The sequence below is a fragment of the Paroedura picta genome, chromosome 3 (assembly GCF_049243985.1).
Source record: "Paroedura picta isolate Pp20150507F chromosome 3, Ppicta_v3.0, whole genome shotgun sequence".
In the NCBI taxonomy this organism is placed as follows: Eukaryota; Metazoa; Chordata; class Lepidosauria; order Squamata; family Gekkonidae; genus Paroedura; species Paroedura picta.
Genome location: NC_135371.1, coordinates 175508153 through 175535242, shown reverse-complemented (window position 1 = coordinate 175535242; position 27090 = coordinate 175508153). Strand labels below are relative to the sequence as shown.

At 53.3% G+C, this 27090-nt stretch overlaps 1 protein-coding gene across 2 annotated transcripts; it reads right to left on the bottom strand.

The window, feature by feature from the left end:
- Positions 1–78: 78 nt before the first annotated feature.
- Positions 79–26040, bottom strand: NANOS3 (nanos C2HC-type zinc finger 3). 2 transcript variants are annotated; one of them, XR_013229687.1, is made up of 4 exons: positions 25776–26040; positions 2784–8182; positions 2628–2690; positions 79–284 (listed from the first exon to the last, which is right to left on the bottom strand). XR_013229687.1 is itself a non-coding variant. In XM_077329807.1 (3 exons), the coding sequence occupies exons 2-3, from the start codon at positions 3186–3188 to the stop codon at positions 2685–2687; spliced, it is 411 nt and encodes a 136-aa protein (XP_077185922.1). In that variant the 5' UTR covers positions 3189–8182; positions 25776–26040; the 3' UTR covers positions 901–2684. The 2 variants fall into 2 exon arrangements, 1 of the variants encoding a protein (XP_077185922.1); XM_077329807.1 differs by lacking the exon at positions 79–284 and having other exon boundaries at positions 901–2690.
- Positions 26041–27090: the final 1050 nt, after the last annotated feature.

Genomic DNA, 27090 nt, shown 5'->3' with positions numbered 1-27090 from the left:
AGCTTGTAGTTCTTGTTTACCTTTTGTGTGTGAATGTGTCCCAGCTCAAAATCAGTTTCATTCAGCTGGGAAATGTTTTCCACCAATAAAAAACTCCCACATATTTTGTTTAGACTTAAACCATAAATAACCTGTTAGTATTTGCTTAACAAAGAAATAACATGAACAGTTCTGCTCCCCGTTTCCTCTGGATCACTTTGGGGCCTTTGGGTCAATTCTGGCAGACCACCCGTTAGGTCTGAGCTGTTACGATCCCAGCCTTTCCATCCCTTCAGTGTGTGTGCCTAAAAGGGGAGCAAACAAATTTATTTTAAAACTAGATTCAGCTGTTGTTCTGAAGCAAACTCGGAGTCTGGTGGCACCTTCAACAAAGCTTAATTCTGGGTATATTGTGTTTTGCTCTCAAAAATTATTATTCCTAGCTGGCTTGGCCCATTAGAATGCAAACAAGTACAAATTGGGGGGGAGAGCACAATGATTAAAATTCCTTGCACCTAGAAGAGAGAGAGGCTGATTCTGTGAAGGCTCAAGGGGGTGGCAGGGGACAGTGGATGAGCAATTGGGATGTGAGTGTCCTGCATAGTGCAGGGGGTTGGACTAGATGACCCAGGAGGTCCCTTCCAACTATATGAGCCAGTTTGGTGTAGTGGGTAGGAGTGCAGACTTCTAATCTGGTAAGCCGGGTCAGCATTGATAAAGCAGGGGAAAGTCCTGTTTTATACCCCCAGTGGAATCTGGGACACAAGAAAGGGGGGAGGGTCCCAATTAATATCAGTAAAATCAGGGCTCTCTCAGCCTCCCCTCCCTCACAGAGTGTCTGTTGTGGGGAGAGGAAAGGGAAGGTGACTGTAAGCCGCTTTGAGACTCCTTCGGGTAGAGAAAACCGGCATATAAGAACCAACTCTTCTTCTTCTTCAGTAATATCGGGGCTCTCTCAGCCTCCCCTCCCTCACAGGGTGTCTGTTGTGGGGAGAGGAAAGGGAAGGCGAATGTAAGCTGCTTTGAGACTCCTTCGAGGAGAGAAAAGCAGCATATAAGAGCCCACGACTGCTTCATTGACTCCATCCAGCCACCTCATTCTCTGTCATCCCCTTCTTCTTTTGCCCTCAATCGCCCCCAGCATCAGGCTCTTCTCCAGGGAGTCCTTCCTTCTCATGAGGTGGCCAAAGTATTTGAGCTTCATCTTCAGGATCTGGCCTTCTAAGGAGCAGTCTATGATTCCATGATTCAGAAATCATGAGATGAACAGGGGGAGGAGTTTGTGTACACAAAACTAGACTGAGCAATTTTTAAAAGGGCTATAATCTTTTTCCAAAATAGAATTTGCAGAAGACCTGGATTTCCTCTGCTGGGAACAGTTCCTTGGCATGCATCACCTGCATTGCCCTATAATCCCAATTCCATGTCGCCTGAAGCAGGGGTAGTCAACCTGTGGTCCAAATGCAGGCAGGGGCTCATGGGAATTGTAGTCCATGAACATCTGGAGGACCACAGGTTGACTCCCCCTGGCCTGCAGCACGCCTAGCATCCTGTAGCTTGTTGCTTCCTTGGCTCCCAGCCCTGCAGCCCGCTCCATACCGCCTGGTCCTCATTGGTAGTTTTAGGCTGTCTCTGATCTGATCGCTCTATTTCATATCCTGGAATTCCTCTCGAGTCTCAGCCAAAAAGGCGGACTAATCAAGAAAACAAATAAAGCAAGTTAAATCCGATCAGGCATGCTGGCATCAGCTGCCCCAGTCCATTTTCTTTGCATGGAAGCCGCCAAGCACCCCCCTCCGGCAAGGCAGTGTGGGGATGCCAACCTCCAGGGGGGCTATCCTGAAATTAAACTCTCTCCAGACCAAAGATACCCGTTCCCCTGGAGAAAACGGCCGCTTCCGAGGGTGGGCTCTGGCATCGCATCCTGCGGAAGTTACTCTCTTCCCCAACAAACTTTCCAGGACCCATCCTCAAATCTCTAGGGATCTCCCCGCCTGAAGCTCCCCATCTCAGCTTAAAAGAAGAAGGGCACTTAAGTCATTGGGAAGAGCCAGAGCCCAGGAGCACCTGAAAGACTGACAAAGGAGGAGCTTTTGGGAGTCCCGGCTCACTCCTTTGGGTCCCAGAGAGCCAGAGCCCAGGAGCACCTGGAAGACTGACAAAATCGGGGCCAGGGAGGAGATTCCGGGAGTCCCGGCTCACTCCTTGGGGTCCCAGAGAGCCAGAGCCCAGGAGCACCTGGAAGACTGACAAAATCGGGGCCAAGGAGGAGCTTCTGGGAGTCCCGGCTCACTCCTTCGGGCCCCAGAGAGCCAGAGCCCAGGAGCACCTGGAAGACTGACAAAATCGGGGGCCAGGGAGGAGATTCCGGGAGTCCCGGCTCACTCCTTTGGGTCCCAGAGAGCCAGAGCCCAGGAGCACCTGGAAGACTGACCAAATTTGGGGCAGGGGAGGAGCCCTCCTGAGTCCCTGGTCCCTTCTTCAGGCCCAAGGAGCCAGAGTCCAGGAGCACCTGAGGCAGGGGAGTTGCTTTCGGGAGTCCCTGCTCCGGCCCCTCCCGTTTCTGCCCGGCACCGGCTCCCTGCGCCCTCCGCCTCGGGAGGCGCTGTGCCCAAGGCGGACTAGAAAGGCGCTCGACGCATCCCTACCTGTGGCGCGGCAGAAGCGGCTGAAGAGTCTCCTTCTCCTCCTCCTCCTGGGTGCGGCTAGAGCTGCGTCGGGGAGGGCGAAAGAGAGGCGTTGAGAGCCGGATCCGTCCCCGCGCCCCCTCCCGCCCCCCCCCCCGCCGCCGCCCCCCCACTCGCCTTCCTCCTCTTCCTGCCGGCGGAGTTCCTGTGGCCGCCCGCGTACACGGAGGTGTAGCCGTGCCTGGTGAGCGGGCAGAAGCGGCGCGTGTGGGCGCCGTCGCCGCGGGCCCCGCACTGCGGGCAGGTGTACTGGCGGAGGACGGGGCACTGGACGCGCCCCTCGGCGTCCTTGAGCCGGTGCGACGCGTAGACGGTGCGCGATTCTCCGTTGTGCTTGCAGAAGGAGCACAAGGGCTCCGCGGGCGGGACGGGCCGCTCCGGGGGGCTCCCGGCGGGATCGGGCGGCGGCTCCGGCTCCGGCTCCGCCTTGGCCAGCTCGGCGACCACCCGGGCCAGCTGGAGGTAGTCCCGCCACACCTCGAAGCAGCGCTCCGCCGCGCCGGGCAGCGGGTTTCTGGCCATGTGCAGACTTCCCGGCTCCCGCTCGCACCAGCAGCGCGCTCTGTTTCCCGGACCTCCCCCCTCGGCGGCAGCCTGGAGCCAAAAAGTCTGGCTCGCTAGTCGGGGCCTTCCTCTCGCCTCCCCCCCCCCCCGCCCAGCCCCCTGGAAGGCAGACTTTGCAAAAGAGCAAGGGTTGAGCCAACCTTGGGATAGGGCGGGGGAGGGAGGAAGGAAGAGCCAAAGCCGGACTTAAAAAAAAAAAAAAAAGACCACCGTGGGCCAAATTTTATCGATGCTCCCCTGAAGCCCCTAAGTGTCACTTCCAAAATGTTAATGCAACAAAGCTAGAAAACGGAGAATTGTCCCCAGCTTTGGAAAGAACCGGATCTTTGTACAGAGCTGCTTCGGACCGCCTGAAACTTTGGAAAAGCCACTTGCAGCCCAAATGCATGGGGGGGGGGGCGCACAAGGCTCTGCCCTGCTTGGTTTCCACACCCCCCCAAATAATCTTTTTAACTCTTCCTGACATAAGAAACTTTGGTCCAATCCCCCCCCCCCAATATATTTCTTTACATTCTTTCTTAAACCACCTTTCTCCCTGGGAGTCAAGAGGGATTACACAGATTAGGGTGTCAATTCGGTTGACAAGATGGGACAATAAACAAGCAATGCCACTGGATGAGGGGGGCAGGGACCGCCAGAAGGGAAGCAAAGTGTCACATCAAAGAATGCCAAAAAGGTGGGCTCAGGTGGATTCCCCTGCTGGTTAGCAGCAGCAGAACCAAGTTTGAGCCCAGGGGCACTTTAAAGACCGACACAGTCTGATTCTGGCCACAAGCTTTCCTGCACACACACAATTCGTCAGATACAGTGAAACAGGTACAGGGAAATTCTGTGTCACTCTATCGGAACAAGCGTGCCTCCACACAAAAGCCAGAATAGAACCGGACTCACACTTTGATCTGCTGTAGGTTCCTAGTTTCAGGAAACACAGTAGCAAAGACCAGCGGCCTTAAACATTTTCCCGAGTAATTCTTGTGAGTCACTTAGTACAGGGCAACTCTATTGCCTGCTTGGAAAAGCTGTCTCAAGTAATTCACTTTTGTGTAGTTTGGGGAAAGCTGTGGCAGAAGAAGAAGAGTTGGTTCTTAGATGCCGCTTTTCTCTACCCGAAGGAGTCTCAAAGTGGTTTCCATTAGCCTTCCCTTTCCTCTCCCCACAACAGACACCCTGTGAGGGAGAAGAGGCTGAGAGAGCCCTGGGATTACTGAAGGAGAAGAAGAAGAGTTGGTTCTTATATGCTGCTTTTCTCTACCCGAAGGAGTCTCCAAGGGGCTTCCAATCACCTTCCCTTCCCTCTCCCCACAACAGACACCCTGTGAGGGAGGGGAGGCTGAGAGAGCCCTGATATTACTGAAGGAGTTGGTTCTTAAATGCCGCATTTCTCTTCCCAAAGGAGGCTCAAAGCAGCTTCCAGTCACCTTCACTTTCCTCTCCCCACAACAGACACCCTGTGAGAGAGGCGAGGCTGAGAGAGCCCCGAGATTCCTGCCCGGTTGGAACAGTTTTTAGTGCGAGCCCAAGGTCACCCAGCTGGCTGCATGTGGGGAGTGCAGAATCGAACCCAGCTCGCCAGATTATGAAGATAGGTTGAGGGACTTGGGAATGTTCAGCCTGGAGAAAAGGAGGTTGAGAGGGGACATGATAGCCCTCTTTAAGTATTTGAAAGGTTGTCACTTGGAGGAGGGCAGGATGCTGTTTCCGTTGGCTGCAGAGGAGAGGACACACAGTAATGGGTTTAAACTACAAATACAACGATATAGGCTATATATCAGGGAAAAAAAGGTTGGAGACACACTTTTCTTGGATGCTTTAGGATGCTTTGGGCTGATCCTGCGTTGAGCAGGGGGTTGGACTAGATGGCCTGCATGGCCCCTTCCAACTCTATGATTCTATGATTAGAAGTCCACACTAAGCAAACTGGGGCCTTCCCAAACTCTTAGCAGCAAACAAAGTTGCCAGACCACGTGTGTGCCACAAACATGCTGAATTGCACCTGATGAAGTGGTGACAGCCTGGGGCTAGGATCTGGGAGAGTCAAGTTTTAATTCTGGAAGTTCAGTGGGTGACCTTGTGCCGGTCATTCTCTCTCTCAGCCTAACCTACCTCACAGGGTTGTGGTGAGGTAGGGCAGCGGCTGACTTTTCCGTAAGCATCTGACGCTCTCCCATTCCTTCTTCCACAGGGTGAAAGAACCGAGGACAAGATTTCCAAGTCTCCTTGGATTTCCACCCAGAGCTCATGGGATTGGAGCCAGAGCCCAGGTGGGGTCCTGGCTCTTCATGCCCCCCCCCCCCCCCGTGTGACAAGTTGCAGTCAACTCCCCAACTTTTCAGAAGCTGAGATGCTCCATTTTAGCCAAAGTCTGGCCTGTCAGGAAAATGTGTGTGTCAAACATACAGCCTGTGGGTCGGAACTGGCCCATCCATGGCTCTTATCCAGTCATTCCCTTTATTGCACGATGAAGAAGTTTAAGCTTTTATACCCCACTTTTCACTGCCTGAAATAGTCTCAAGGCGACTTACAATCACCTTCCCTTCCTCTCCCCACAACAGACACCCTGTGAGGGAGGCGAGGCTGAGTGAGCCCTGATAGCTGCTGACATGACTGCTCTGAGAGAACGGCACTATCAGGGCTGTGATGAGCACAAGATCACCCAGCCGGCTGCATGTGGAAGAGGGGTGAGGAATCTGTGGGGCCCTAGTAGGGTACAATTTTGGTGGGAGCAGCTAGACTGGGGGCAGAAGTATCACCCCCAGTGGAAAGGACTGAGTGTCTCGGCCTCCCTGCCCTGTGGCTGGCCCTGCAGAAGAACTGGCTGGCCCCAGTGTGAGACAGGATGCTGGACTAGACAGACCTCACAGGTCTGATCCAGCAGGGCTCTTCTTACCGCTTGCCCTGAAAGACCCCTCGAAGGGTCACCATAACTCTGTTGTGACTTGAAAGCTCTTAATTATTCTCAAGATCCTAATGAAGCCTACTCCCCCGATCCATTAGCCTTCAGTTCAATCATTTTTTTTAAAGGGTCAAGGAGAAGAATCCTAGAAGAGCTACAAGAGAAACGGTGGGGCTTGTCAGTTAGACAGATGGCCAGGAATTAATGAAGAGAAATTGCCCTAACAACCCCAGGAGCCGGGTGCCAAGTTTGAGACATAGACCCTTGTTCTTGAAGGGTCAGCAGCCCTAACCCTGCTCAACATCTCTGTAGGACTCCAGGATCCTCTCCCTGCCTGCTTCGGACCTCTTCCCTTCTCTCCCCCCCCCTTCATAGGTCTAAATCAGGGGTAATCAAACTGCGGCCCTCCAGATGTCCATGGACTACAATTCCCATGAGCCCCTGCCAGCATTTGCTGGCAGGGGCTCATGGGAATTGTAGTCCATGGACATCTGGAGGGTCGCCGTTTGACTACCTCTGGTCTAAATTGATCTGCACAACAAACTCACAAGCAACATTGGTTATTATCCTCCTTACAAAAACCGTCACCTGCACTCTAAGGTCCCGCCTTGAATAAATCTTAGTTGGCCATAAAGGTGCTCTTGGGCTCTGTTTCTGTTGCACTATTTCAGACCCACACGGCGACCCACCGTGTGGGTCTGAAATATTAAAATCTAGTTTAACTTTTTCCGCCGTACTTGATTGGAAGGAGGGAAATAATCAACAATAACAACCACCACTCAAATGGTTTTATGGGACCCAAACAAAACATCAAATAGCACAGAACAAAATTTGAATCTGGGGGCAGTTTTAAGGCCAGTGAAGTTTAATTCTGGGCAATTCTCACAAAGCTCTCAAGACTTCTGGGATATTCTGTCCCCAAAGTTCCTCTTTCATTTGTACCGCTTGACTCTCCATCCTCATGCTTCGCCCTTAATATCGCCTCCTTATTCCCTAAATCTCTTCCCCCCGCAAGCTATCTCCTATTCATTGAATTAACGCTTGCGGTAAGATTTTGGGTACAGAGATTTGGGGGAGAATAGAATGCTTTACGCACGGTAAGAGCAAAGAGTCTCATACTGCAAAATTGAAAAATTAATCCATATTGCAGGATAGAAAACCTCGGGGCTACAATGTATCTTAGAACTCACCTTAAATAGGAAACTATGTTGGGTTTTGAACTCTGGTGCTGGAGAAGACTCTTGCGAGTCCCTTGGACTGCAAAGCGAACAAACCGGTCAGTCCTAGAGGAGACCAGCCCTGACTGCTCCTTAGAAGGCCAGATCCTGAAGATGAAACCCAAATACTTTGGCCACCTCATGGCCACCTCATGAGCAGGAAGGAAGGACTCCCTGGAGAAGAGCCTAATGCTGGGAGCGATCGAGGGCAAAAGAAGAAGGGGACGACAGAGAATGAGGTGGCTGGATGGAGTCACTGAAGCAGTCGGTGCAAACTTAAATGGACTCCGGGGAATGGTAGAGGACAGGAAGGCCTGGAGGATCATTGTCCAGGGGGTCGCGGTGGGTCGGACACGGCTTCCCACCGAACAACAACAATGTTGGGTTAGGAAGCCTTTGATCAAACAAAATCCGATTTAGAATCTGATTTGGATTTAAAAGAACCTTGATTTTTATCTGCTCTGATTTTGGCGGGTGAGGCCCAAGCCTCGTTCTAAGTTCATTCCTTGTGGCTGGACCTCCAGCCTGGAAAACAGCTGCCCTTTCGGCTGACGTGGAAGTCCTGGAGGCGCTCCATCTTCTTGGTGGGAATCCGCGTAGACTGCTGCCCGACTCCCTGTCCAGAATTCTGGGCCGCCAATCAGCTCCTCCATCTTGGTGGTCCCCCTTTGGCAAGGAACTGCCGGTCGCTCGGGCTCAGCCTCGGGGTACACTCAACAGCCGATGGTTTGAGGACATCACAAAACTCACCGACAGCGTTGAATGTTCCACGTGGCCTTTGAAGGGGTGGGGGGGGACCCACGGCACGGGGGGGGGGGTGCTGAAGCTGGAGGTGCCTCCATCTGCAAAACAGAAACGTTTATCCATTTAAATTCTTTATCAGCTGCCCTACAGAGCCTAAAGTGGAATGAAAACATATGAATTCTATGATTCTATGAAACCAAGATTTAAAAGCAGGACAGGCCCAGGCTGGCCTCCTCAGAACTCAGGAGCTAAGCAGAGTTTGGACATTGTTGGTATCTGGATGGCCACATTGTTGGCACCTGGATGGCCACGAACAGGACTGATGCGGTTTGGGGGTTCGTGGCCTGCCTGGATCACAAACCGTGGGCCATCGTGGATGCTGAGCTGCCCAATGAAGTGGTTCCATTAGGTTTGTGGCCCAGTAGAATTGCCCCCTTCCCATGCTAGAGACCCCAAAGTTGCTGTGGGTCTCCCTCTGACTCTCCTCTGCCTTACCTCCAAGTCTGGTGGGGTTGGAGTTCACTAGGTCTTATTTATGCCCCCCCCCAAATAAAGTATTCCCAGAAAATCCCCAAAGCCCCCCCCCATGACTCACTGACCCAGCTACAGGCAGGTGTGACCTCTGGATAACAAATCAGTGCAGGTGTGACCTCTGTGTCCTTCTGATCCTATAGTGGGGAAAGATCTCTCCTTAGCACTCCCCCCCCCCCATTGTCCAGGATTAGGGTTTTCACACCCATTTACAAGTGAGCCAGTGGGCTCTTCTGTCTCCTGGGGTGATTAGAGCTTCAGCAAGTCCCCCAATTCATGTCCTTTTGACCCTGCAGCCTTGAGCCTCTGGGGGGGGGGGGCTCAGGCCCTCCTTTAAAAGCCCTTCTGGAGTTCATTAACTCACAGCAGGTCATGTCCGCCAGAGAACCCTCCCTGTCTTTAAAGGGCCACAAAATAGGGTTGCCAACAGTGACAATGTGCCTGGAGAATTGGGGGAGGGGAGGGGCCTCAGAGGGACATAATGCCACGTCTGCTCTCTTCTACGGGCCAGGGATCAAGACGGGCAGCTGCGTTTATCTGTCTGGAGCGGCAGAAAAGAGCAAGAGTCCAGGAGCACTTTCTAGAGTCACACAACTGGCCTAAGATACCTGACCAGGTGAGCAGCAGAAGAACAGGTGGGCAGCGATATCAGGGCTCTCTCAGCCTCACCCATCTCACAGGGTGTCTGTTGTGGGGAGAAGAAAGGGAAGGCGATTGGAAGCCGCTTTGAGCCTCCTTCGGGTAGGGAAAAGCGGCATCTAAGAACCAACTCTAACTCTTATAGGCAGCTCAGGAAAGCTCCTCCCCTGCCACAAATGTTGTTAGTCATTAAGGTGCTCCTGGACTCCTGTCTTTTTCTCCATGGGGATCAGCTGGAATTCCTGGAGACCTCCAGACTCTGCCTGGAGGATGGCAACCATGTTCACAAGACCCTCATTGGCAGCCAGTTCTTCACCCCCCTTCTCTTCTCCTCTCACCACGTTGTTGTTAATTGCGAAGTTGTGTCCGACCCATCGCGACCCCACGGACAATGATCCTCCAGGCCTTCCTGTCCCCTACCATTCCCCGGAGTCCATTTAAGTTTGCACCGACTGCTTCAGTGACTCCATCCAGCCACCTCATTCTCTGTCGTCCCCTTCTTCTTTTGCCCTCGATCGCTCCCAGCATCAGGCTCTTCTCCAGGGAGTCCTTCCTTCACCACACTGGCTCTCAAAGAAGAAGAAGAAACCATTTTTTCCCCACAGAGAAACAACAACTAATCAAAAACCCCTGAGTTAGCAATGGAAGGAGGCTGGAGAAGAGGAGGGGGAAGGGGTGGGGGAGATCCTGCCATAAATTTTGCAAGTCCGACTCTTTGCCTGGCAGCCTGAATCCCTAAAATTTGTTCCGAGAGAGCAAACGTCTCAAAAACAAAAACAAACAGGCCACAAAAACAAAGCCTCTTCCCCTAAAAGCAGGGGTAGTCAAACTGCGTCCCTCCAGATGTCCGTGGACTACAATTCCCATGAGCCCCTGCCAGCATTTGCTGGCAGGGGCTCATGGGAATTGTAGTCCACGGACATCTGGAAGGACGCAGTTTGACTACCCCTGCCCTAAAGCAATACATCCACTCAGCGTAAAAGGGAGTCCCAGTGATTGACCATGAGAGCTTGAATAAAGACTCCCACCCCCAAGCCATAAATCTTATTAAAACAAATTGACTAGCTGTCAGGAGGGCCGGACTAATAACTGCTAAGATGTATGACGGGTGAAGGGACAGAACTTTTTCGGGGAGGGGGGCAATCAGTTCAGTGCCGGCTGAAACAATGCAGAATTTCAGGGTGGGGTGGACCCCCCAGCCCCTAGCCTCCCAGGCAGGGGGACAGATCCGGGTGAACAAAATTTGAGCCAAAGGACCAGCAAGATTTTATCCAAGGCATAACTTTTCATGTGCATGCACACCTCATCAGCGGGAGAGCGCGAGTGGAACAGAGCCCTTTGCAAAGGCACACAGGGAAATCCACTTGCCAGCAATTGCGAAAGGGAAGTGAACGGAAAGTACCAGGAGAAAAGAGGGGGCTGTGTATTATTACCATCACCATCACCATCACCATCACCATCACTATTATTTGATTTCTAGCCCACCACTCCCAAAAGGCTTGTGGCTGGTTACAACATATATAAAGCCCCCAATTAAAAAGCTACCCTTCATACATCAGAATTACTCAATACAGTTAGCTAAAACCAACACACAAGATAAGCGGTGGAAACTACACAACCTAAACCTGACCCACTAACAGCCAAGGGGGCAGAAAAGGGGTCGTTGACCATTCACTCGCCATAAGAGTGACCCAAGAGGGGGGGGTCCAGCTATAAGCATGCTGGCCTCAACCTGGCAGAAGAGCTCTGTCTTGTGTAATTGTGACTTTAAAACCGTAGTAAAGAATGCTTCCAAAAGTGCAAAAGGGTCATTTATAAAGTACCAAGACAACCGTTAGTAATAGCCAGACAATACTGTAAATTTGTGTACAATAATACAACAATACAAGGAATAGTTTAGGCAACAGTTCAGCTGGTTAGTTGGGAGTGTAATTTCTTCTTTCCCTGGATCATTGAGCAGGCTCACAATTAACACTATGAAGCTTGAGATGTAACATGATAGGGGACATGATAGCCCTCTTTAAGTATTTGAAAGGTTGTCACTTGGAGGAGGGCAGGATGCTGTTTCTGCTGGCTGCAGAGGAGAGGACACGCAGTAATGGGTTTAAACTTCAAGTACAACACTATAGGTTAGATATCAGGAAAAAGATTTTCACAGTCAGAGTAGTTCAGCAGTGGAATAGGCTGCCTAAGGAGGTGGTGAGCCCCCCCTCACTGGCAGTCTTCAAGCAAAGGTTGGATACACACTTTTCTTGGATGCTTTAGGATGCTTAGGGCTGATCCTGCGTTTAGCAGGGGGTTGGACTAGATGGCCTGTGTGGCCCCTTCCAACTCTATGATTCTATAACAAATTAATTCCCTCTACGGAGGATTCTTCTAAGTCAAATTGTTATTTATTCCCTCGAGGAACTCGATAATATTATTCCTTCTGTTGGGTCCACGGTAGAAGCCCCCCTGTGAAATGGGGGACCACTGGATCCTTGTTTGGACATCCGCTGGAACTAGCCGGTTGAACTGTTGCCTGAATTATTTTTTGTACTGGATTAGCGCACTCAAATTTATCATATTGTTTGGTTGATTCAAGTGGGTCGCCGTGTTGGTCGGAAGTAGCATGACAAAATTTGTGTCGAATTGCAGCTTTAAGACCAACAAAGTGTGCATGCACTCGAAAGCTCACGCCTTGAATAAATCTTTGTTGGTCTTAAAGCTGCTACAGTTTCAGAGAATGAGGTGGCTGGATGGAGTCACTGAAGCAGTCGGTGCAAACTTAAATGGACTCCGGGGAATGGGAGAGGACAGGAAGGCCTGGAGGATCATTGTCCAGGGGGTCGCGATGGGTCGGACACGACTTCACACCTAACAACAACAACAAGTTGCATTGTTTGGTTATTACTAATGATTATCTTGTTGGCACTTTATAAATGACTACTTTGCACTTTTGGAAGCATTATTTAACAAGGTTTCAGAGTCACGATGCTACGGCCCCCTCTGTTCCCCCTGATGTTTTCCATTTACTGCTTTCGTTTGTTGTAACAGATTTCGTATTATTGTGCAAAGACGCCTTCTGACCAGCAGATGGCGCCAGCACGCCTTGGAAGGGCTGCAAAACAGCCAGAAGGAAATTCCTGGAAAGGCGGAAATAATCTGATACAAGAAAAGCCAAAAGGCGATTTAGAGGCAAGCAGCATTTTCACTTTACAAAGAGACCGTGCAGTCCAAGAGGAGGGCTTCTTCTAATCCCCTCTCTGCCACCAAAGCTTGCTGGGTAACCTCTGGCCAGCCACACCCTTTCAGCCTGACCTCCCTGGCAGGGTTGTTGTGAAGGGAAAACGGAGGAGAGGAGACCGCCGTAAGCTGCTTTGGATCCCTATGGGGAGAACAGTGGGGGAAATATATGGAACAGAACTGATTTGATTAGAAATCCTGGACTCCAGGATCCTCAGAGTAGAGTAGGGGCTGCTTTTTATACTCGAAGGAGTCACGAAACAGCATACAATCGCCTTCCCTGCCTTTCTCCCCAACAGATACCCTGTGTAAGAACAAGGAGACCCAGCAGATTGTCAGGAGATGTGCTTTCAAGAGTCAGAATTATTTTGTCATTGTTATTACGGTTATTGCCGGTGCTGTTGTACTGATCTTATGATTTCTATGGTCTCTAAACCACCCTGAGCCATGAGGGGACATAAGAAATTAGATAGACAGACAGGCAGGCAGATGTGAGCCAGCATGGTGTAGTGCAGGGGTAGTCAAACTGCGGCCCTCCAGATGTCCATGGACTACAATTCCCAGGAGCCCCTGCCAGCTGGCAGGGGCTCATGGGAATTGTAGTCCAAGCACATCTGGAGGGCCGCAGTTTGACTACCCCTGGTGTAGTGGTTAAAACTCAAATCTAAATCCCATAATTTGATTAACGTTCTAGTTTTATATGTGCCATGTAGCGACTGCTTTAAACTTGATGTTACCCAGCTGCAATTTCCAGGTCAGAGACAAGGGCAGACCCGCGTAGAATGAGTTACAGAAGTCTAGTCTGTTGCATTGATCACCATGGCCAGATGTTCGGGGGACAGACAGGGTGCTAGTAGCCATGCCTGGCGAAAAGGGAGAAATGCCTGGCAGGCTGCTTCCTTGACCTGTGCCTCGCAGATCCTTGACCAGTGCATCCAAGTGAGGCATCCAAGACCACTCCCAAATCCCTGGCTTGGGGGCGGGGGCCGGCTGTGTCCCGGCCAGGGAGGCCATCGGAGTTTCCGCAGCTCTGCAAGGAGAGATTTTACCAACGTCGACACGTTTTAAAATAGAAAAATAGCAGCGCCGTCTTAAGCTACGCTCCTTTCGATTTAAACATGGGATTATCAATTGCGGACTCTTCTCTTGGGGCAGGAGTAGTCTAACTGCGGCCCTCCAGATGTCCGTGGACTACAGTTCCCAGGAGCCCCTGCCAGCGAATGCTGGCAGGGGCTCCTGGGAATTGTAGTCCATGGACATCTGGAGGGCCGCAGTTTGATTACCCCTGTCTTGGGGAGTTAATCCAACAGGAACCCCCAAAAGGCATTTGAGCTGTACTCGAGCACAAGGCAAGAAGGCCCAATTTATGATTTTTATCTTTGTTAAGGGGCAATAAATCTCATTTTTCTGGAACGTTTCTAATTAGCTGTCAAGGACTTTTTAAAAAAAAACACCTTATGCAACCCCTCGTTGAACCTGTGTGAATGCCTGAGACAGGGAAGCCCGCAAGATGAGCAAGGAAAGTGGTGATACACCAAACACCTTTTCCTTTCCTTCCCTCTGGTAAGAAGCCACCTGGGCTGAAACCGAGCAGCCCAGTTTATGTTATCTGATCAAACGCTGCCACTCAGAAAATCATTTCTGGGGCCTCCAGACGTTCTAAGCCCAGAAGGGTCAGGATCTGGGATGGGAGACCACCAAGGAAGAGGTAGACAATGGCAAAGCACCACTGAAGAAGTGATCAGTGGCTCATAAGACCCTAGAGTGGGAAGGGGTCATGAAGGCCATCTAGTCCCACCCCCTGCTCAAGGCAGGATCAGCCTCAAGCATCCTGGAGAAGGATCTGTCCAGCCACTGCTTGAAGACGGCCAGTGAGGGGGAGCTCCCCACCTCCTTAGGCAGCCCCTTCCACTGCTGAACTAGACTCCTAGAATCCTAGAGTGGGAAGGGGCCATGCAGGCCACCTAGTCCCACCCCCTGCTCAGGGCAGGACCAGCCTCATGCATCCAGGAGAAGGATCTGTCCAGCCACTGTTTGAAGACGGCCAGTGAGGGGGAGCCCCCCACCTCCTCAGGCAGCCCCTTCCACTGCTGAACTAGACTCCTAGAATCCTAGAGTGGGAAGGGGCCATGGAGGCCATCTAGTCCCACCCCCTGCTCAACACAGGATCAGCCTCCAGCATCCAGGAGAAGGATCTGTCCAGCCGCTGCTTGAAGACCACCCGTGGTGGTGAGCTCCCCCCCCCCCAGACAGCCAATTCCACCGCTGAACTTCTTGGACTATGACAGATTTTCTCATGATCAGCCAAGATCATTCTCCACTTAGTTTAGAGCCGTTCCTGCAGGTCGTCTCCTCTGCTGCCAGCAGGAACCTTTCCCTGCCCTCCTCCAAGGGACAACCTTTCAGATACTTCAGGAGAGCCCCCCTGTCCCCTCTCAGCCTCCTCCTCTCCAGGCTGGACATTCCCAGGTCCCTCGGCCTTGCTTCGTAGGGCTCGGTCCCCAGGCACCCCCGGATCATCCTTGCCGTCCTCCTCTGCCCTCTCTCCCTTTCGCCCACGTCCTCTTCAAAGCGCGGCCTCTAGAACTGCACACGGGTCTCCAGGTGTGGCCTGACCAGTCCGGCAACCAGCGGGACTCCCGAAAGCTCCCCCCCTGCCACGAATTTTGCTCTTCCCTACTGCTACACACAAACCAACATGGTTGCCCATCACCATACTATTCTCTGCATTTTAAAAGGAGGAACTGGGGGATGCTTCTTTCCCGCTAGCCTCACTTTTGGCTATTTTTAGCACTGGAGAATGAAGTTCTCTTTTGGCTGGGCCCTGTAAGCAGTTCCGAAAGAGAGCAGTGTGCCTGGGGAAGTGTCAAACCTGATCTGTCCTTCCAAGAGGCGTTTGCCAAGCTGGCTTGTCCGGCCTCCCTTAAAAACGGTTGGTTTCTCCATAGAGAACTAGGATTCCAGCAAGGAACGTGCTTAAAATTAGGGGGGGGGGTTGAACTTCCAAACGGCACAGGCAGCACAGTGTAGTGGCTGGAGTCTGGGAGACCAGGTTCAAATCCCCACCCTTCCAGGTTTGTTCCTGGTCAATACTTGGAAAGCGGAGACCCTCCCAGGAAGTCCAGGGAGGCTCTTGAGGGGCTCTTTTCACCCACAAGGGCCTTCTGTGTGTACAGTCTTCATGCCCACCCCTTTGCCAAGGGCACTGCTGTGATTCCTTCACAAATCTCCAGGCCTCAATCATCATGGAATCCTAGAGTTGGAAGGGACCTCCTGGGTCATCTAGTCCAACCCCCTGCACTGTGCAGGACACCCACAACCCTCTTGCTCCTCCACTGTCACCTGCCACCCCCTTGAGCCTTCCCAGAATCAGCCTCTCCGTCAGATGGCTCTCCAGCCTCTGTTTGGAAATCTCCAAAGAGGGAGAACCCACCATGTGGAGATGCCGTGCGAACGGCGGGATCAAAGCCAGGTCTGCTGTTCCTGTTAGAGCCTCTCCCTCCTGTGGGAGCAGAGCCCCGAGGAGAAAGGGTGTGTGTGTGTGTGTGTGGGGTGTTTGTGGAGGGGGACCTTCAAGGGGGAAGCGGGAGGAGACGGCCACAGTTCAAAGCAACCAAATGTATTTCCAGCTGTCCATAGAACACAGATTCACACCGCGACGATGTCCCTGGGGGGGGGGGGACATGCAAGAGAGGACGGAAGGACCTGACAGTTCCACCGTCGCTTGGCATCAGAGGGCTCCCGGCTTTATTACGAAAAAGTCACAGGGACCTGCCTTTTCTCCCAATGACGTTTTCTCCTGGGAGCCAGTTTCAAATGGCAGAAACAAGCCCAGCTTCAAGGATTAGGCCGCCTCTGCTGGCCTCCGTACAGCCCCGGGGCAAATCGAGGCTGCACAACCTGCAGCTGCGCATTTTATAGATGTGATCTTTATCTCGGCTGTTTGAGCCCTCCAAGACATCCCCGTCCTTTTCTTTAATGATCAAATTGCAAGGGAGGACTACCCGAAGACGAAGGTGCTTCTGGACCTCATCCTTCACTGCTGGGCTAATTGCCCTTTGTAAACTGTCTAGGAGAACTGTCTCCCCTAATCCCCACCCCCTCCAAAAAGATGACGGGCTTCCGGAAATAAACAGGCTTAAGGATGTCCTTGAACAAAAACTTCTGCAATCACAGTTTTAACTTTGTCTCTGCAGGGTTTCTGAATTATGAGTAATATATATGAATCAATGGCATCCGGCCCTCTCGATTCCTGGCAAATAGATGGGGAAGAAATGGAGGTAGTGACAGATTTTATTTTCCTGGGCTCCAAGATCACTGTAGATGGGGACTGCAGCAAAGAAATTAAAAGACGCTTGCTCCTGGGGAGGAAAGCTATGGCAAATCTAGACAGCATCCTAAAAAGCAGAGACATCACCTTACCAACAAAAATGCGTTTAGTCAAGGCTATGGTATTCCCAGTTGCAATGTATGGCTGCGAAAGTTGGACCATAAGGAAGGCCGAGCGTCAAAGAATTGAGGCTTTTGAACTCTGGTGCTGGAGAAGACTCTTGCGAGTCCCTTGCACTGCAAGGCGAACAAACGGGTCAGTCCTAGAGGAGATCAGCCCTGACTGCTCCTTAGAAGGCCAGATCCTGAAGATGAAACTCAAATACTTTGGCCACCTCATGAGAAGAAAGGACTCCCTGGAGAAGAGCCTAAAGCTGGGAGCGATTGAGGGCAAAAGAAGAAGGGGCCGACAGAGAATCAGGTGGCTGGATGGAGTCACTGAAGCAGTCGGTGCAAACTTAAATGGACTCTGGGGAATGGGAGAGGACAGGAAGGCCTGGAGGATCATTGTCCATTCCTGCAGCAGAGAGTTCCGTGTGTGAAGGACTCTTTGGGTGAAGAACTTTCTCTTATCCGTCCTAAGCCTACTGCTCCTTAATTTCGTGGGGTGAAAGGATCTTGGTGGTCTTAGTAGATCATCCACTGAACTTCACTCAGCAACATCAGGTGGTCACTAAAAAGGCAGAGAAGTGTCATGTCCAGATCCCCTGTTGAGACCCTGGAGAGCCACTGCCAGTCTGAGCAGGCAATGACGGATTCAGGGAATGGTCTCTGACCCCATATAGGGCGGATTCCTGTGTTCATGTGAGAATTCAGAAGGGTGTGGAGGGCAGCAATGCACGCCTCAGCCACCAGGGGGTGGTAAAACCCAGAGGAAAGGGGGAGGAGACTGGGGAGGCTGGCATAATGGGGTGGGGGTACAGGAGGGCATAATGGGGGAGAGGGAGAAATGCAAGGAGAAAGGAGAGCAGAAGGTGTTTCGCGCGGCAAGGCGTGTGTGGGAGAGCACAGAGCCATGGTTCCCAGACTCACACACAAACACAAAATGGACACACACACAGAGCAGGCAGGCTCCCCGTGGTGCCCTGAGTGAACAAAGCATGAGATAGAAAACACAGCCTAGTCTCTGGCAGAGGAACGCGGGACGGAAAGGCCTGTGCAGCATCTTGATCAGGGGTAGTCAAACTGCGGCCCTCCAGATGTCCATGGACTACAATTCCCATGAGCCCCTGCCAGCATTCGCTGGCAGGGGCTCATGGGAATTGTAGTCCATGGACATCTGGAGGGCCGCAGTTTGACTACCCCTGATTCACGATCCCTCGACTTGCCTCCCCAAATGTCATTGGAACACAAGTTCAGGAAACTGGGGGACCCTCAAGATCTAGGTTTTTACTGTTTTCCCCTCGAAGTTGAGTACCCCCCCCCCGCCAGTTAAGCTCTGGGCTGCCAAAACATGTTTCATATTTGAACGGGATGTTCGTGACTACGCCAGACAAGTACAAGCAAGCCAAATACATTCAGTGCCACTGCGGGAGTTACGTTCCCAATAGCGAAGGGAGGAACAAATGTCCTTTCGTGTCTTCATACGGGGGACTACGCAAGAGGAAAAGCCCCCTTGCCCACCCAGGCAGCCTGCCCCATGAAGCATAAACTGTTCCCTACCATGCCTGCTTCATTGTTCCCCAAAATAATACCCCCTTCTCCCTCTCCCCAGTGGCAAAAGTACATCCAAGTGCTCAAAATGACAAGTCCCTGCTGGCTAGCGACTGGGACGCTGCAAGCCATGAGAAACCACACCACCTTTTTCACAGCTCCAGTCCAAGCTGAACAGATTGTTCCAAGAAGAAGAAGAAGAAGAAGAAGGAGAAGAAGAAGAGTTGGTTCTTAGATGCCGCTTTTCTCTACCCGAAGGAGTCTCAAAGTGGCTTACAGTCACCTTCCCTTTCCTCTCCCCACAACAGACACCCTGTGAGGGAGGGGAGGCTGAGAGAGCCCTGAGATTACTGAAGGAGAAGAAGAAGAGTTGGTTCTAATATGCTGCTTTTCTCTACCCAAAGGAGTCTCAAAGCGGCTTCCAGTCACCTTCCCTTTCCTCTCCCCACAACAGACACCCTGTGAAGGAGGGGAGGCTGAGAGAGCCCTGAGATTACTGATATTAATTGGGACCCTCCCCCCTTTCTCGTGTCCCGGATTCCACTGGGGGTGGAAAACAGGACTTTCCCCACAGGTTTTCGCCTGATTATGTTTATATCAGACTCTTTTCAGCTCTGGTTATTTCTCCCCTAGGAGAGCCAGCGTGGTGTAGCGGATAAAGAGCAGCGGCTTCTAATCTGGAGAACTGGATTTGATCCCCTGCTCCTCCTCCACCTGCAGCCAGCTGGGTGACCTTGGGCTAGTCACAGTTCTCTCACAGCAGTTTTCTTTGAGTTCTCTCAGTCCCACCTACCTCACAGGGTGCCTGTTGTGGGGAGAGGAAGGGAAAAGTATTTGTGATCCATTTTGGGACAGCTTTGGGTAGTGCAAAGCTTCCGGTTTTGTTCTGGCTTCTGGTTTTGACTATTGACCTTTTTAGAAGTCTATACTGATTTTATTTGCCATTCTTAAATATTGGTTTTAAATTACGTTAATCAATACGGGTGCCGTATCAGCTACAAGCTCTGTCCCACTCTGGCTATTCCTCCCTCCTTCTTTGGCCTCCTGGGTTGTTTTGTTGTGGTTGTTGTTTTGCTTCCAGTTTCTTTTTCGGCTTCCAGTTCTCAGTACTGGCATATTTAGAATTCTGTTATGATTTTAATTGTTGTTGACTTATATTCATTTTAAATCCTGTTACTCCACCCGTGGTCTGTTCTAGGGCATTTACCTCCTTGAAGTCACGTTACTCTAGATCAGGGGTAGTCAAACTGCGGCCCTCCAGATGCATTCGCTGGCAGGGGCTCCTGGGAATTGTAGTCCACGGACATCTGGAGGGCCGCAGTTTGACTACCCCTGATCTAGATGGCAGTTCTCCGACTCCATCCTGTTTGCCCTTTGGGAGAAACGGGCTACAAAGTTAAGAAACAAACAAAAGTCCCTCTTCTTTGTCCATTTTCATGCTCTAAAAACCTGCACTTTCCAGCCCAAAGGAAAAAGACAACAGGACAGCACAACAGCGGTAGGTTTCCTGTAAGCCCACACTGCTCTCTCTCTCTCTCTCTCTCTCTTTAAAATTCATTCTCGTGGGGCATGCAGCGCTGCATTCCTTTCTCAGGGCATTGCAGCTGTGCTTTCGAGCGCCGGGGTGACCCTCCTTCCCACACCCAGATGCAAGCGGACCCCCACGGCGCTAGCAGCAGCCTTGCTTGTTGGGATCTTCTCATGCCGGGGAAAACCCGGAGGCGAATCTCGCCGCCTTGTTGCTGCGGTTCACACCCAGGGACCACGGGCCACCCAGATGCAAGCCTGCCCGGCTGGATCCACGCCCCAGAGCAGAACAGGGAAAGCGGGTGCTGAATGCCGGGAAGGCAGAGCTTTCCCTCTGGCTTGACGCACTCTTGGAAGTCAGGACTTTCTCAAATGCATTATTAGGGAAGCTGGCAAGGGAGATTTGCTGACATGCTGACAGGCACCTCAAGATCCAAAGCACAAGCAAAGCAAGCCGTGAAGAAGCCTCTGGAGGAAAGTTGACTGTAAGCCCCAAGGAAGAGAAGGAGGGACCACTCTGCCTTGGGGCTTGGGGGGGCCACAGTGGGAGGTCTCCTGGAGTCCTGGCCCTGCTGGTGAACCCCTGATGGCCCCTGGGATTTGGCCACTGTGGGACACAAGGCTGGACTGGAGGGGCCATTGGCCTCATCCAACATGGCTTCTCTTCTGTTCTTGTGCCTGGGGCAGGGATGCTCTGTCTTCTGAGTGCTTGGGGGGCCACATTAGGAGGGTTTCTGGAGTTCTGGCCCAGCTGGTGGACCTCCTGATGTCCCCTGGATTTTGGCCATTGTGGGACACAGAGGGTTGCGCTGGAGGGGCCACTGGCCTGATCCAACAGGGCTTCTCTTGTCTTCTCAACACTTAAAGCTGCCTTATCTTCTAGGTCCATCCAGGTCAGTGCTACCTATGCAGACTGGCAGCAGCTCTCTGGGGCCTCTGGCACAGGCCTGTCCAGTCACCTATTGCTTGGTGCTTTGGAGATGTCCAGAGCTGCACCTGGGCCCTTCTGCATGCCCAGCAGAGGCTCTTCCGCTGTGTCCTGATCCCTCCCAAGGGAGCCCAGACGGAGGCTCGAGGATTGTCGACCTCCAGTTGGGGGCTGGTGCTTTCCCAGAATTACATCTGCTCTCCATTCTCCAGAGATCATGGCTGTTTTAGGGGGTGGACTCTGTGGCGTTATGCCCTTGCTGAGGTTCCTGTGTACTTCTCCCCTAAATCTCCAGTTATATCCCAGCCCAGGTTTAGCAACCCCAGGTGGAGCTGAGCTTTGCACAACGCTTATCTGTCGGAATATGCAAGGTCTGTCGTGTGCATGATTTAACAGCATAAAAGGAATGTCCTGCAGGGGACGTCAGAGGGTACGTGTATTTAGCATCGTTAGAATAAGAACTTCCTGGAATTTTTTTGAATACTCTTCTCCGTTGTCCTAATTGGAGACTTTCTTCTCCTTCAAGCATACTTCCTCCCTGCTTGTCAGCTGAAGAAGAAGAAGAAGAAGAAGAAGAAGAGTTGGTTCTTATATGCCGCTTTTCCCTACTCTGAAGGAGGCTCAAAGGGGCTTCCATTCGCCTTCCCTTTCCTCTCCCCACAACAGACACCCTGTGAGGTGGGTGAGGCTGAGAGAGCCCTGATATCACTACTCAGTCAGAACAGTTTTATCAGTGCTGTGGGGAGCCCAAGTTCACCCAGCTGGTTGCCTGTGGGGGAGGAGTGCAGAATCGAACCCGGCTCGCCAGATTAGAAGTCCGCACTCCTAACCACTACACCAAACTGGCTCTGCTGAGCCAGCCGACAGAATGATTACGGGACTGAACAATGGCGTTAGACTGTTAGCACTAGATCCACTCCCTACGCCTGGTGCATCACTCTCCCCGCCTCCAATTTTCCCCACCACAACATCCCTCTGAGGTAGGCCAGGCCAAGATTCTAAGATTGGCCCAAGACCACCATGCAAGTTTTCAGGGAGAAGGAGGGATTCGAACCTGCCTTGCCCCAGGTCCTATGCAGCCGCACTAACCACGACACAACGGCGGCTCTTGTGGCTGCAGTGGACTTATGCCTGAGCGCTTAATGGCCTTTCTAGGAAGCAGCCCCCCAGGTCTGCCTCCAACATCCTGGGCATGCGTCCGAGGCGCATAAACAGCAAGTGCGTATCTTGGAGCTCTGCCAGATCTGGCTCTCAGATGTCCGACCAGCCGTACTTTCCTGAGATGCAGAACTGCGGCCGCTTCCTTGCTTACATCTTGGGAAATCAGAGCAGACAGACACACGCCACGAGGGGAAGACGGAAACAGCTGCCTCTGGAGAAAGGGCCCTCTTTGTTCTCCGTGGTCCTCCTTCCCACGCGGAGATCCTTCCCAGAGGGAAACACCTCCCAGAGACGGAACAGGGCCCAATGGGAAGAACATGGCAAGGAGCCACTGATGATCTAGGAGTGGAGTTACACTGGTCACCTAGGATGGCCAGATCTAGGTTGGGGAACTCCTGGAGACATGGGGATGCAGCCTGGGAAGGACAGGGATCTTGGGGGGGGGCAATGCCACAGAATCCCCCTTCCAAGCAGCCCTTTCCTCCAGGGGAACTGATCTCTGCAGTCTGGAGAGGAGCTGGAATTCCAGGGGATCCCCAGGCCCCACCTGGAGGCTGGCATCCCTGACCCTCAGTGGGGTCCAAGGCCACAGACTCCCCCCTCCCAAGCAGCCCCTTTATCCAGGGGAACTGATCTCTGCAGTCTGGAGAGGAGCTGGAAATCCAGGGGATCCCCAGGCCCCACCTGGAGGCTGGCATCCCTGACCCTCAGTGGAGTCCAAGGCCACAGAGTCCCCCCTCCCAAGCAGCCCTTTCCTCCAGGGGAACTGATCTCTGCAGTCTGGAGAGGAGCTGGAAATCCAGGGGATCCCCAGGCCCCCCCTGGAGGCTGGCATCCCTAACGCTAGGTAGAATTCACTCACAGTTTACTGCCCTTCCCCCACTGCAGAACACAAGTTTGCCCCCCATGCTGTCTGTCCCGAAGTGTTCGCTGACCCCCCAGGAACAAAACTCGAGTCCAGCAGAAAGGGGAAGTTGGGAAGTCCCACCCTAAAAAGTCAGCTGATGTGCACAAAACCTGCCAAGGCCCATCAGTGCAGCTCTGCAGAGTTCTCCTCCCACAGCAGTTGGAGTCAAGGGCTGAAGACACTTTAATGGGGGCACGGAGCCAATATGAAGGATCAGCACTGCCCCTCTGCCTGGCATGCTGCCCTCACCAAGCCTCTGAGCCAGCTGATCCAGAACACAGCATGGAGCCACCACTGAGCATCCCAAAAACATGCTACGTATTCCACACAATAAAAAGGACACAATTTATTCCCTTTAAAAGAGTTTCCAACGGTGGCCATGTTTGGTCTGCAGTAGAGCCAGATTCGACTCCAGAGTTCAACAAGATTTTCGGGACGGCAGGTTTCCAGAATCAAAGCTGTGACTCTTGAAAGCTTATGGCCCACAAATCTAGTGGCTCCTTAAGGGGCTAGTGCATTAAGCCCAGGTCCTGTTTGTGAGGACTCCTTGTAGGAAGAGCTTTGCTGGGATATCCCAGCTTCAGCCAAGCTGGAGGAGGGCTTAGCCCAGCCAGAGGCTCAACAGGTGGAGAGCTCTGCCCAGCAGAAGGGGAGGGAGCTGCAGAGAAACAACTTGCTGAAAAAAGCTCCTCATTCCTCTGCCCCCCTCCAGCTGCAGCTCCCTGTCTGGTCAGCTCACCTGGGTCTCCCAAGCCAATTAAGCCACCACTCCGATCTAAAAGGCATCACACCATGGTAGCAAGAGAGTTGCTGACTGCAAAAGCCTGTGAGTCATCACAGAATGAGGACAGAGAGGCTGCTGAAAGCCTATATTAACCCGTGACCTTTACCTTCTGCTGATGCCCTTGGCCTGCCTGAATGAACCCTTGACTCACTGGACTGCCTGACCTTGCATTCTGTCCTTCCCCTTGGCATTCTGCTTTGGATACTGATTCGCCCTCTTTCCTGTCAGCTCATCTGTACTTCTTTCCAGCTGAGACCTGAGAACAGCACACTTCAAGACTAAGAGAATTTGGGGCAAGGCAGGAGCACCTGAAAGACTAACAAGGTTTGCTGTAAATGAAGAGATTTCATGAGTTATGGCCCACTTCCTCAGATAATTGACTCCCCAAAGCTGCTCATCTGCCACACGTTTTTTTTAGACTTGAAGGTCCAGTTTGAGTATGTTCAAACACATGGACACATGAAGCCACCTTCCCGTCCCACACATTAAAGAAGAAGCTGCTGGCTTTTATACCCCACTTTTTTATTACCCAAAGGATCTTCAAAGTGGCTTACAATCTCCTTCCCTTCTTCTCCCCAGAACAGGCACCCTGTGTGATAAGTGAGGCTGAGAGAACTCTGAGAGAACCAGACTCTGAGAACAGTTATAAGAGAACTGTCACTAGCCAAAGGTCATCTAGATGGCTGCATAAACCTAAGAAGAGCCGAGGCCTTCCCTGATGTGGCCTCTCAGCGGCTGACTGCCTCTGAACATGGAGGTTCCCTTCAATCACACTGGCCAGTAGCCACCGATAGACCTCTCCTCCATGTGTGTCTATTCCCTTTCTAAAGCTGTCTGGGCCAGTGGCCGTCCCAAGAACTCATAGCAGCAAACACCAGAATTTAACCCTTCCCGTGTTTCCTTTTGTTCCTCCAGAATCCACTGCCCTTCAGCTTCATCCCTCTTACAGGGGTAGTCACACTGCAGCCCTCCAGATGTCCATGGACTACAATTCCCATGAGCCCCTGCCAGCATTCGCTGGCAGGGGCTCATGGGAATTGTAGTCAATGGACATCTGGAGGGCCGCAGCTTGACTACCCCTGCTCTAGTAATTTGGGAGAGAAAGCAGGGCCAGCCACAAACTCTCAGCCTGCTCTATCTCACAGGGTTGTTGTTCAGGTAAAAAGGGAGAACCAGAGAGCCGTGTCTGCCTTCAGGGGGAAAAGCCGGGGAGCCAAGTAATGGGATGCAGCCGTTACCCGCTGGCCAACTTCAAACCTAGAAGCAGCAGGGAGACCATCAAATGCTGGAGAAGACCCCGGACCAGCACCAAGGGGAGTGCAGTGGGGAGCTTTGCCCCCATGCCCCCGTATCTGACAGCAGGCCACAGGGAACGGGGGTCTTCCACGTGGAATGGCTAGGATCTGACACAACTAGAACCCGAGCCGTGTGTGCAGAAGTGGCGGTATGTAACTCGAAACAAAAATAAATAAACTCAGGTTCTAATCCCAGCTCTACCTGGAGTGAGTCTGAACCTTCACAAACTCTCCCCCTGGCCCACCTCCCAGGGTTGTTGTTGCAAGAGAGCCGGTTAAGGGGAAATGACCTGCTGGAGGCGCTTTGGGTCCCAGCTGGGGAGCCAAGCAGGCTATCAAAGCAGGGACCTATGGGGGCGGAGACATTTGCGCCCCCCTCCATCTCCCCCGCCCCAGGAGCAAAGCTGTCAAGGATCCCCTGCTTGCCCACCGCGGTCCCTCTGTCATCCGGCCTCAGCGCTGCCCGCGGAGAGGGGGCGTTGGCCCTCCGAGCCTTCAAACTAACGCCCGGAAAGTTTTCCAGATCTCAGGCGTCCCCAACTTAGCCACGGCGGACCCCGCGCGCGGAGACGCCAGGCTCCCGCCGGGAGAGCAGCCACGCTGGGGGACTGCGTGTGCGTGAGTATGGGGGGGGGGTCTGGCTGCCCTCCCGCCCTCCCCCTGGATCCTGACCGCGGCCCCTCCTGGAGCCCGCTCCGGCCGCCCCACTCACCGCGCCTCCTTTGTGTGCCGGCCGCAGCGGAGCGAGACGGGAGAAAGTCTCCCGGGCTCCTCGGGAGGGGAAGGCGTGGCGCCACCCCTGCCGCCCCTCGGGGGTCTCTGCCTGCCTTCCTCCCCCTCCTCCTCCTCCTCATCCTCCTGGGGGGCTGCGGCGTGTCCGGCCGGCTCCCCCGCGCCGTGGGAAGGGGCTCCCGCCGCCGCCCCGCCTCGCAGGCCCAGCGGCGCCGCGCCCGCCTCGCTCCATCCCGGGCGCTCCAGCCGCCCGTCCAGATGCGGCGCTTGGCACGCGAGGCGGCGGGGGGGGGGAGGAGGAGGAGAGCCGCCCGCCCCATTGGCCGCCCGCCCGCCCAGGGCGCCGCTGATTGGCCGCCGGCCCCGGGGAGGGCTCGGGCTTCCCCTTTCTTCCTTCGCCTTCAAAGGGCCAGCGGGGGGGGGGGAGGAGGAGGAGGAGGCAGACGTTAACCCCTCGCGCGCCGGCGGCTCTCCCAGACGGGGCGAGGGGCGAGGGGCTGGCCGGTCGGGACCCTCCGCAGCGGGGACAGGTCGAGAGGGAGCTGGATCAGACGCCCCTACGGGGCTGGAGCCACAAGGCGGAGACCGGGCCCTGGGGCTGGGCGCTGGAGGGGAGGGGGCTTCTGGAGTTCTGGCTCCGCTGGTGGACCTCGTGGTGTCCCCTGGGGTTCGGCCCCTGCGAGACCCAGAGCGTCGGACTGGAGGGGCCACTGGCCTGACCCAACAGGGCTCCTTTTCTCTTCTCATCACCCTTCGCCCGCCCTGGAGGTGAGGAAAGCCTCACTTGAATTGGGTCAGCCTGTCAGTGCCGGATTGGGGCCCTTGGAGAGGAGGGTCGATCTGCTGAGGGGCCCGCTTGGGGTCTGAGGCAGGATCCGAAGCCTGCACTGCCATTGGCCAAGGCATGGCTCGATCCCGTCTGCCGGATCCGGTCAGCTGGGAGTGAAACTCACCAACCGTGCGCATTGGTGGGACGATCTTTGGCTCAGTTTGGGGTCTTGTACAACCACGCTCTTGTACAAGAGCCTCTTGTGGCGCAGAGTGGTAAGGCAGCAGACACGCAGTCTGAAAGCTCTGCCCATGAGGCTGGGAGTTCGATCCCAGCAGCCGGCTCAAGGTTGACTCAGCCTTCCATCCTTCCGAGGTTGGCAAAATGAGTACCCAGCTTGCTGGGGGGTAAACGGTAATGACTGGGGAAGGCACTGGCAAACCACCCCGTATTGAGTCTGCCATGAAAACGCTGGAGGACATCACCCCAAGGGTCAGACATGACTCGGTGCTGGCACAGGGGATAC

Coding starts and splice junctions, on each gene's coding strand:
- NANOS3 (XM_077329807.1), bottom strand. CDS start 3,188: ATGGCCAGAAACCCGCTGCCCGGCGCGGCGGAGCGCTGCTTCGAGGTG.